This window comes from Dipodomys spectabilis, unplaced genomic scaffold (assembly GCF_019054845.1).
Source record: "Dipodomys spectabilis isolate Male_0828 unplaced genomic scaffold, ASM1905484v1 ptg000015l, whole genome shotgun sequence".
NCBI lineage: Eukaryota > Metazoa > Chordata > Mammalia > Rodentia > Heteromyidae > Dipodomys > Dipodomys spectabilis.
In genome coordinates, this window is record NW_024870692.1 from 8,182,587 (window position 1) to 8,194,607 (window position 12,021).

Sequence of the window (12,021 nt, forward strand, 5' to 3'; positions counted from 1 at the left end):
GATTCTGTGAGATCTTTACTTTCTTTGCCTTTCTTCCTGCTTCATGTCTGGGTAGAATGAGCTTGAAGGATCAGTAAAATATTATGGTCATGGGTGCACACAGGCATGTGCTGCTGCCTTAGTGAAGAAATAGTCCCATCGTTGATACTGGCTGGAAGTGAACCTTGAATGTATGTGTTGAGAAAGCAGCTACATTTCAGAGAAAGACTGCTTTAGTCTGGGTGCACCCCACAAATCCTTACCTAATCAGCTGCAGAGAGGAAAATCAAAAGCTTCTTGGGCCTAAGGTAGCCTGGAACTCTTCATAACCCAGGCTGATGGGAGAGTAGGTAGAGCCAGTGGTTTATATTAATTGTGCATTGAAGTTATATTACTTGCTTAGAGATTTAACCAGTATAAGATGAATCCAACTGGAAATTTATTTTTCATACATGAGTACTAATTTTAGTAAACTATTAGATTCCTTTCCTCTGCTATTCTTTCTTTTATCTAAAAATACCAAGATACAAAATATAATGAACCTCATATAAGCAATCTTCTCTCCAAAATAAAAGTAAATTACTTACTACTTTGTTTTCTTATATTGTAGTGGACTATTCTAGAGGGGTTAGTCAGAAAAGTGCATTTCACATTTGTGACAATTAAGATTTAAGATATCCATTCCCCTTTTTCATCTATTTACCCACTGGAAATATTTTTCAGTATCTTGAGATAGTTTAGCAAGCTTAATTTTACATCTAAATCTTTTTAATCCATATTTTTTATCATGAATCTTTCAATCATGCTTACCCTTGACTGTGGCTAAGTTTAAACTACTTTTTGCTGATGCACCACAATGCAAGGCTCTGGGAGCCGTGCTGGGTGAGATTGAGTGGCAGAAAGGCAAGTATTTGCTTGAGCTAACTATGTCAAATGTATAATCCAGCTCCTACATTTGAGAATAAAGAAAGAAAAGTTCAAGCCTCCACATCTTCAATACTCACTGGCAAATAGAGTGAGTCAACCAAAACAAAAATATACTTTGATTGGTTTCTTATGAACATAGGAAGAATCTATTGTTCTTTGTAAGCCAATCAAGATAGAATTAGAAGAGATTGTGTCTTGGAGGGGAGGAACGGCATTCTCTCCTTTTGGTCTTTGAAGAGATAAAACCTGAAAGGCAAAACATAGTAGTTACCAAATATTTCTCCTTTTCACATGTTCCCAAATTAAAAGCTGCACTTTGTGAAATTTTAAGTGGTATATTTAATTTTTTAATGGTATATTTAGATCATTTAGTGGATCTTGAGATCATCTTGAGATGGTCTCTAAACTTGCAGAATTCTGGTGTGTATATGGGAGAGAGAGAAGGAGGGAGAAGAGACTGGACACAGAAGAGAGACAGACAGAGACAGAGACAGAGAGAGAGAGAGAAAATACATAGCAGCTTCAACTAGAACCAATTATCTCTGAATATCCTGTAAAGCAAACAAACAAAAAAAAAAGGTTAAATTTAGTTGTTTTTTTTTCTTCTAAGCCGCAACCAATGAACTAAATCCAACCAAAGCCTCCAGCTAAATTCTAAAAATTTCTTGTGGCATCAGGATCCTGCTCCTCTTTTTTTTTATTTAAAATTTGTTATTATTAAGTTGTACTAAGTTGTTACAATTAGTTGCACAAAGGGGTTACAATTCCATTAGTCAGGTTTTGAGTACAATGCTTCTTTGTCAATGTCATTCCTTCCACCATTCTCCTCCATTTCCCCCCTCCTGTCCTTACTCACAAGTTAGAGTTCATTTTTCAACTTCTTTTTTAAAAAGGGGATAATAAAGTATCTGAAGGAGATTTTTATACTATTGACCTTGGTTCTAAAAAATGCATGATTCAGTGCACAGAAAAATCTTTTGAATACTTAACTGTTCTTGCCACTCACCTGGACTAAACCAAAATAAATTCACAACTACAGAGCAGAAGCTACCAGATGGCAGCTTGTTCTTGGCCGAGCTATTGAGACATTTATTACACTTGCTGTTTGGCATCCATCACATCTGACTGCCCAGGAATAGGGCACCAAGGAAGAAATTAAACACATCCTTCCTCCTTTTGCCCATTTCTTACTCAGTCTCTACCTCTTCCTCCAGTCAAGAGGAGTACATTTCTAAAATCAGTACATGGAGAGAAATGCTTGAAACTAGCCAAGAAACCTGTGTTGCCTCTTTCTATGAAATTATCAAGCAAGAATCATCAAGGCCTCAACCAGAGCCATACGACAGGGAGTCTGTTCAGAATGGTCCCAAACAAAGCATCTCAAATGGACTTGAGGCTAGATGGGGTGGTACATGCCTGCAATCCTGGCTGAAGTAGGAGGATCATGAGTCTAACTACATAACAAGTTCAAGGTGAAAATAAGTGAGATCTGATCTCACATACCCTAAAAAACAAAAACAAAACAAACAAACAAAAAAAGTGGAACTTAAGTTTCTTTAATTTGGGCTCCCAAAGTTCATTGAGCAATTTACTACACAGAGTGAATGAAATACTCTCAACAGAAAAATGTTGATTGAGCATTTAATATCTGACTGACATTGCATTAGGGGCTAGAGAAAAAAATTCCCTGGTGAATTGGTATGTTGAATCTTGCAAACTAGCAGAGGAGGTTGGGGACAAATGCTAAATACACAAATACAAAGTTGAAGCACATTTAAATTGGAAGACTTAAAAGATGAGAAGTATAAGCCAGGCACTAGTGGCTCATGCCTGTAATCCTAGCTAACGAGGAAGCTGAGATCTAAGGATTGCAGTTCAAAGCCAGCCCAGGCAGGAAACTCCAAGAGATTCTTGTCTCCAATAAATATCACATAAGAGGAATGGTTTTGTATCTGTGCCATGTACATGGAAGTGGAATTCCTTAGTAAAAGTGTTTGCATAGTTACAACTTACTAGATATATTCCCATTGACAGTTGAGAGTTTCTGTTGATTTATATCTTTGCTGACAAAGATGATATTGTCAAACCATAAATATGATCTAACTTTTATCTCTTTGACTGGTAGCAAATTTGAACATCTTTTCATATGCCTATTGAGTTTCTCCTTTATAAAATACTCATTCAACTCTTGCAGATTAAAAAAAGGTAGTAATCTTTTCCTTACTGTATTTTTGTCTGATTTATTTTGGTTATTAATTCTTCATTGATTATGGTTGTTTAGGATTTATCCTCTAAATTTAGTGCATATAAAATTTATTGGTAATGGTGTAAAGCTCAATAAACTATTCAAGGGTAAGTGTGACCAAAGATATCTAAGCTATATTTTTAATGAAAGCCAATGAAGAAAACTAAATAAATGAAAAGATGTCGCATGTTAAAAAATTCAAAATTTTAAGAGATGTTACTTCTACTGAATTATCTAATAGCTTCTCTTAATTCTACCCAGAGTCTCAAAAGGTTTCCTTAATATACTTTTCTTAGGAAACTTGACAAAGCTGACTCTGAAATTGATATAGAAAAGTGAAAGGTCAAGTACATACATACTTCTCCCAAAGAACAAGTTAGGAAACCCCTCAAACCTGGAGCCAAAAGTCTTTATTTTAATGCATTCAAACCTTTTGTTTTGCCTTTATATGGTGATTTTTGTGTTTTAACTAAGGAGCCTTTCCTTATCTCACAAACATAAAAGTCTTAAAGTTTTCTTTAAAAAAAACAAAAATTAAAAACCACAACACCCTTACAGTGTTTAGCAATGTTATTAGTTTTCTCAGAGACAAGTTTTGGTTTTCTTAATTCCCTTGGATATTTGTTTCCAGATAATAAACTATTTCTTGATATTCTGTTGCTCTTTAATCCCTTAATTAATTATTTTTCTGAGCCTGGGCACTGGCCCCAAACTTCTTTTGCTCAAAGTAAGCACTCTACCACTTGAACTAAGTGCCACTTCTGGCTTTTTTGAGTGTTTATTGGAATCTCACAGAGTTTTCTGACTGGGATGGCTTTGAACCATGATCTTCAGATCTCAACCTCCTGAGTAGCTAGGATTGCAGGTGTGAGCTGCCAGCGCCTGGCTCTAATCCCTTAATTTTATTTTATTTTTTTGGGGGTCCAGTCATGGGGCCTGAACTCTGGCCCTGGGCGCTGTCCCTCAGCTCTTCAGCTCAAGGCTAGTGCTCTATCACTTGAGCCACAGCACCACTTCCAGCTTTTTTCTTTTTGTTTATGTGGTGCTGAGGAATCGAACCCAGGGCCTCAGGCATGCAAGGCAAGCACTCTACCACTGAGCCACCTTCCCAGCCCTAATCCCTTAATTTTTATATGGCTTATTTTTTTACTTTTACTTTTCTTGTATGAGGTATTTAAGACTGTTTTTCTACAAGTACTTTAGTTCAAATCCATCCTAGGCTATATTGTGAGATTTTGTCTCAAAAAATCAAAAACATGATTTTTATGTACACTTGGTGAATCGTACATTATGTAGTTGTCTTTTGGCTAGGACAGTGCTTTTTTCTTATATTTTATTTTGTTAAAATAAAAATATATGCGATTTCATTCATCTTCATATGAAAAATATTTCCATCTTTCACTTTCAGGTATCTTTTCTTTGTTGGTATGTTTCTGACAACAACGCATATAGCTGGAATTGTAAACTCACTCTGATAATGCTCTTCTTTTAAATGTAGTATGAAGCCCATTTGTCTTTATTATAATTTATGATATATATATATATATATTTTTTGGTCAATCATGGGGCTTGAACTCAGAACACTGGCACTGTCCCTGAGCTTTTGTGCTCAAGGGCACTCTACCACGCTGAGCCACAGCTCCACTTCTGGTTTTCTTGTGGTTAACTGAAGATAAGTATCTCAGAGACTTTCCTGCCCAGTCTGGCTGGGCAAGAAATCCTCAGATCTCAGCCTCCTGAGTAGCTAGGATTACAGGCGTGAGCCACTAACACACAACATGAAATGTTTTTGTTTTTTCCACTAGCTTCTTTGTGTGTGTGTGTGTGTGTGAAAACAGCATAGAAATAGTCTTTAAAAGAACAAAATCTTCCCATATAATTGTAACCCCTCTGTACAGTATTTTCACAGTAAAAAAAAAAAAAAAGAACAAAATCTGTGAAATTATCTCCTACCTGTATATTTTCAGGGCTAGTTCCATACATAGTACAATGAGTAATAATACAATATAATATAAACCTTGTTTCATAGCTATGAAGTACACATATTCACTGCTGCTGTTGCCAACAGTGCTGGGTACTTATAAATGCTATGTAATGCTGTTAGTGTTATTATAATCATCATCAAATTGGCATGCTTTTTCTTCTGTTTCCTCTTTATTTCTTTAGGATTGTTGAAACATTTTTTTCTTATTGCTTTCCTATGATTTTTTCACCTTATATTTTCTATTATATTCTTTTTGGGTTACCTTAGAAATATATCATGCATACTTAGTTTAAAACTAATTCTTACCTTTACCACCTTCTTGAATAATGTAAGAGTTTTAAAACACCTCAATTCTGATCATTCCCCCCCACCCCAGTTTTTCCTACTCTGGAGTTTGAACTCAGAGCCTTATGTTCACTTGGATTATGCTCTACTTACCTGAGCCATGGCTCCAGCCTAGATTTTTGCTAGTTATTTTGTAGATGAGGCCTTGGAAACTCTTCTAGCAAAGCTAGCCTTGAAATACACTCTTCTCAGCCTCCTAAGTAGCTAGGATTACAGAATGAGCCACCAATGCCTGATGATCACCTCCTTTCTGACATACACTACTCTAATTCATCTCAATTTTAAGCCTCATAAATGATTATTTGTGCATTATACAGTCAGTACTTGTTTGGTTTTACTCACATATTTACTATTATCTTTGCTGATTATTCCTTCTTATGGTTCAAATCTTCCATTGGCAATACTGATTCCTCTCTGAGTAACATTTCCTTTCTCCCTTTTATATTGGGTATACTGAGCCGAGCACTAATGGCTCACACCTGTAATCCTAGCTACTCAAGAGAGTGAGATCTGAGAATCATGGTTCAGAGCCTTGCTAGGCAAGAAAGTCCATAAGACTCATCTCCAATTAACTACCAAAAAGCTGGTAGTGAAGCTGTGGCTCAAGTGGTACAGTGCTAGCCTTGATTTAAAAAAAAAAAAAAGCTCAGGAACAGTACCCAGGCCCTGAGTTCAAGCCCCAGGACCATCATACAAAAAAAAAAAAAAGAATAAATTGGGAAAATTTCTGTCTTTATTGTCTATAAATACCATGCTTTTAAAAAAATAAACTTGAGACTTTATCAACAACTTTAAATGGACAAAGATCTACTTCAAGTGTTTTGAGATATAATTACATACTTTTGATTTCCATATTTGTTGAGAAGATTATTTTTCGAACCACTGTCTTTGGGATTCTTTACTGTCTCTGAGGTTGTTCAGAAATGTGCTTCTCTTTCATTCATTCTGGCTGCTGCTTGGATTTGGGATCTGTGGATTCTGATCTTATCCTTCCTACTTTGTTTCATCTCTGAAATTCACAGGAGATAGAAGGTAGACCTTTTCCTTCTATCCTTCATACGTTTTGATCTGTTTCACATTTTCTTTCTGACCCTTTGTTGCAGTCTTGTCAGTCTCCTAAGATCCATTTTGTACTTTACTAATTCTTTTGCTATTAAACACATTCATGGTTGGTTTCTGGTGGTCCTAGAACTCAGGATCTTATGCTTGCTGGGCTGATACACCTCTACCCTTGTTTGTAACTGTTTATTTCTTTTAGCATAGGGTCTCATGTCCAGCCAGGGCACATGCCTGAGGTGTAATCTGCCTACTTTTAGGATTCCAGTCATCATTGAGATTACAGGTGGATGCCATTGGATTCAGCTTCCCTCTGTGGAAATGGACTCTTGCAGGCTAGGACTCTTTCTGCCTAGGATGGCCTGGTGCCGTGATCCTTGGGATGCCAAGTACCCACCCCTGCACCCAGCTCAGGGTTCAGATGAAGGCTCACAAATGTTTCTGCCCAGGCTGGCCTCTGAACCATAAAATCCTACCATTCTCAGATTCCCAACTAAGGTGACAGGTGTGAGCTTTGACATTCAGCTGAAGTTGAGGTTTTTAAAAATGTAATTTTAGATGTTTTAATGACTAGTTCTTTTTACTAACTTCATAGCATGTATATGTTAATTATACATGCAATTATTTTATGCTCTGTGTCTGATAAATGTCGTAAATGAAGTCCTTCTGAGACAGATTTGGTTTTCTGTTTTTTCTACTAGCTCTCAGAGAACAATTGTTCCCACGTGCTCACTCTGTTCGCGCCCTCCCCCCCTTCATTTCCTCCTTCCCTCCTGAAATGTCTTGCAATTTTTAAAGGCTTCTTTAATGCTAGGCTGAATGTGAGACCACTCACTCCTGGGAGACACCTAGAAGCATACTTGCTCTGGCCTACTGTAAGCTATCATCTTAGAATATCTTAGAACATATGGGTATTGACAGCTTGGTCTGTTGACTTGTGTAGTTAATATGCCATTATAGTTTTTTAGAGCAGCTTCTTTAACTCAGCACCAAAACTGAAATCAAACAAAGCACTGTACAGAGTAAGGGAGAGTGCAATAACCTTTGGGCACTAGATTTATGTGGCGAACTTCCTGTTAGACTCACCACCCAATCAAGCCCGAGGCTTTGAATCTTGTCCCAGTGAGGGCCAGGTATGCAATTATGCACTGCAGAACTCGAGGGAGCATCTTTCATATAGACTATACTTTTGATATAAATACGAAAAATGTCTTCTGAATTGTGTAGGATCCAAACCTGCACAACTCTATGTGGTAGTCTGAGGGTCAGCAAGTGCCCTCAAAGTAAAAGATAGGTTTAGTGCCTCAGTTTTATAATCCTGCAATTGACAGAACCTAAGTGAAGAATCTGGACAGTCTCTTCTCCCTTTTGAATAGTAGGCATTTTAATACCTTATCTGCTGAATTAATTTGCTCATCTGTATTTCAACAAACATAACCACCTTTCTCTTGTCCCATTATTAAAAGAACTTGATAAAAGAGCGTTTGTTGCTGAGTTTTTCTTTCTTCTTCTTCTTTTTTTCTTCAGATGAGGACTTTCCAGTTGTTCTCCAGCCTACCAATGCAAATGAAAAAACACAACTGATCAGCGAAGGAGCTCGAAGTTACTTCACCGACTCTTAATGCTGGGGCCTGCCAAGGGTCCACCTTCCTCCTCTCGGTTCAACCAGGGTCTCCAGGTGGCTGTGAGGGAGGGCGGGACAAGAAGTGCTGTGAATGCAGACACATTTGTTATCAATGTTAAGGTTAGAGAAAGATGATTACTACATAATCTTCTCAGTATGAAGACTTTTTCTTTGAGTAGAATTCCTAATAAAACACACCTAGTTTGATGAGTAAAGATCTAAGGAAGCATTTGAAGCTGCTTGCGAGGGGTAGCAAGGTGGCACGGGACAGTCTAATCTTTATGAGCCTACCCTTTAGGCCAGCCATTGCTCACAAGGCCTCATTCCTCGCAAGCTAAAGGAGTATTCCAAAACAGAAGAGACCTTTTATTCAGGTAACTAAATGCAATACTATGCCACAAATATCTGCCACAAAAATCATCAGTGAAATACACAGGAGAATTTAGGAGGACTTTGTAGGTGGAGCTCTTCCTTTGTCAACATTCAATATGGTTACACAAAGATTCCCAAAGGCAGGAAAAGATCATTTAAAAAACAAATTGCAAGCAGGGTGCTGGTGGCTCACGCCAGTAATCCTAGCTATTTAGGAGGTTGAGATCTGAGGATCATCATTCAAAGATGACCAAGGCAGGATAGTCCAAGTCCTAGGAGACTCTTATACCAATTAACCACCAGAACACCAGAAAAGGAGCTGTGGCTCAAAGTGGTAATATGCTAGTCTTGAGCAAAAGAGCTCAGGGACAGTGCCCAAGCCCCAAGTTCAAAACCTGTAAATGACAAAAAAAACCCGACAAATGGCATTCTTTTAAAGGATATTTTAGAAGACTAAAAAAAAAAGGTATTTATTTAAAACTGACACATGAATCCTGGAACAAATAGATTTTGTATGTGCTTTTAGATTGGTTTGAAAAACAAAAACAACAAAAGATAAATTTCTAACCTGCTTAAATCTTATAAATGACACAGAAAATCTCTGTGAGACTGGAGTAGCTCCAATTAGTGTGTTGACCATGTTCTGAGTAAAGTAATTTTTGTGTAACTGGCCCAGACTTATCAGGTTAAGGGGTAAAAAGAAAACATGAGATAGGAAATAGAGTTCTAAATTCTGTAAAGTTAAATTTAAAGCTATCTCACTCCATTTTTGGTAGAATTTATTATAATGATCAGAAAATGCTCAGTTATGTGCATGCTGGGAAACTTAAATCCAGAAGTTTTCTCTGTATTTGATTCTTAATTCCCAAATTGATTTTGTGAAAGATACCACGTGCTATTTCTAAAACAGTACAGCAGCAAAACCGTTTGGTTTTTTTCTGAGTCTTTCTTAGTTCTTTCTATAATATTATAGTTTCAAGATCTTGTTATATTTTTATATAATGTTGTATGAAATGCCATCTTCTTTTTTCCTTTGTTTCCTATTCCCTACCATCACCAAATTATAGTCAATTGCTGCTAAATATATATTTTAAGTGAAGATTAATGTTACAGCTCTGACAGTTCCAAAGTTATTAAAACTCTGCTCAAACTCTTGAGTTACTGGATTTTTCCCCCTACATAATGAAGTAGAAATAGCGTTGATTAGAAAGTTAAGAAAACTGGTTCTAATCTACATTCTATCTCACTTGTTCCTGGAATCAAATTAAATGACTCTGATTTCATGTCTGCCCCCCACAACCCTGAGTTGCCATGAGATCAGGTAAAATTCTTGAGGCACAAGAACTTCTGGAAAGCTAAGTATTTAACAAATGTGGGATAATTTTATGTGAATGTGGCCCTGCTACTACAGATGAATGAGACTTCTTATCATATCAACTCTACCCAACAAGACCCATGAAGACCCTGTGCTCTACTCAATGAACAAAGGCTACTTTGAATCTAGAAGAAACAGTAAGAGTCCATCTGTGGATAACTTAAGCCACTACATTTCCTTCCTGTTCTTTCTCCTCTCTTCCCCCTTTCTCTCCCTCCTCTCTCTGCAGAGAGCAGGTTTGTTTTACAAATAGCAATTTACAAATCACAAAGCTCACCTCCTCTCTGTCCCAGACTTTCTTTTCTTGAGAAATCACATGAAATTTTCTACTTCATTTCCAGCTAGCCCAGGAAGCTGGTCCAAACATGGTTAATGAGAACAAGGCAGAATCAGAATCATTATCAGATGGTAGAAGGGTGCTGGCCAAGGTTTTCCACAGAGGGCCACTTTCTAGTTGCAATAATGTATGGCAGACACAAGCATGTGCATGTCTGTGAATGAAGGAGTGAAGTCTTCAGAAAGCCCTTCAGCTATCAAGAAACAAAGGAGACAGGGCAACATAATCATCATGTGGGGGTTCGGCGGGGATTACCACTCACAGTCATATCCATATCATCTGAATCCATATCATCTCAGCAGAGAAGCATCAAGGAAAGAAGTGGCAGGCTGGCATCAGCTTTGGTAAAGTCATAACAGCCAAATGAACAGAGGCCTCCCCCTATCCTGCAGCCCTAGCTACCCTCGAAGGTCTCACAAGTCATCCATTTATTTTCTTGTAGTTTTACAACGGCCATAATTTTGAAAAAGTATATGAATACACATTCATGTTTACCAAAATATATACTTTTGAAATATCTATCTTTAATTTTTTGAGAATAAGCAACATTCTAGTCTACATGACAAGTGATATTTAGGCTAATACACCTGTATGGTAAGACTGAAAACACACTCACTAGATAGTACCTAGCTTAAATCTCTGACTTACAAATACGTTTCCAAGTAAGGCTACATGATCTCATCCCAAGCATGAAACTGTCCCCAGGATGTCCATGTTCCGATTCCCAGCACCAGTGAATATATCAAAAGAAGGTGTGATTTTACAGATGTTAAAATGATGAGATCGTCCTGCATGATGCAATCAGGACTATTGTAACCATGTGACTCTTGAAAGTGGACAACCTTTCCTGATTGAGAAGAATAGGTAGATGCCACTGCAGAGGATGGTCAATGAGTATCGTTGAAGAGACACAATCCTGCCTGAAAGCACCAGCTCAGAAAACCATGTGGACACCAAGTCATGTACAACAAAGTTTATTGTCAGCAAGCTCTCTTGGGATAGAGTAGCAGCCTGTCCTTAAGCAGGGATGTGTTTATAGAGTGCCATGGAAGCTGAAAGCAGAACAGGGAGATGGAAAGTGGTTAGTCTTGGAGTTGGATGCTAGAAATAGCCTGTGGCTGGGACAAAACCTCCTGACTGTGGCAGCAGCATTTTGCTGACACAGCTGGGGGCTAGAGATGGCGCAGTTTAGATGGGGGTGTGGGCGATTGTGGCTAGGCCTGGCCTGGTCATGTGGTTCCAGGGAAAAAAGGCAGAGGACCTAGGATGGAGGCTGTCAGGCCAGCATTGGGGTAGATATGTTTACACTGCCCACACCTTATTTTGGCCCATGTCAATTTCCAACCTTCAGAGCAATGAGATTTTAACACGAGTGTATCTTACTGAGTTTTTCATCGTCATCCTTATTTCACATTTCTCTTTGTTTCAATCCCGAATCCCAAGTCTTTTTTAATCCCAAATCTACTTAACTTCATTTTCTCTTTTTTTCTCCACTTCCCAGTTCCTCGCCTTCCCTGTCCTTTCTTCCATGTGGCTCTCATTTCTCTGATTATCAAGTCTACTGTACTTCATTATCAACCCACATACTTCCAGTTCTTCCCCAGAAGCTGAACTATGGTAAGTCTACTCTGCTGGTGGTGGACAAAATAAAGGAAACAGTGGGCTACAGAATATCCTTAAAGGAACACCTTTCCTCCTCTCAACTTTAAGCCTGGGTAATTACAATGTTAATAGGTAAAAGGAGGATGGTGTATTATCCCAGTCATTCTCTGAACAT

General features: G+C 37.9%; 1 protein-coding gene across 1 annotated transcript in view; it reads left to right on the forward strand.

Moving 5' to 3' along the window:
* Positions 1–8,408, forward strand: part of Dnajc5b (DnaJ heat shock protein family (Hsp40) member C5 beta) — a 63,198-nt gene extending 54,790 nt beyond the window's left edge. The window contains exon 5 of the mRNA XM_042666706.1: positions 8,064–8,408. Within this exon, the coding sequence (XP_042522640.1) occupies positions 8,064–8,158 (95 nt within the window). The 3' untranslated portion in view covers positions 8,159–8,408. The remainder of the gene's footprint in view (positions 1–8,063) is intronic.
* Positions 8,409–12,021: the final 3,613 nt, after the last annotated feature.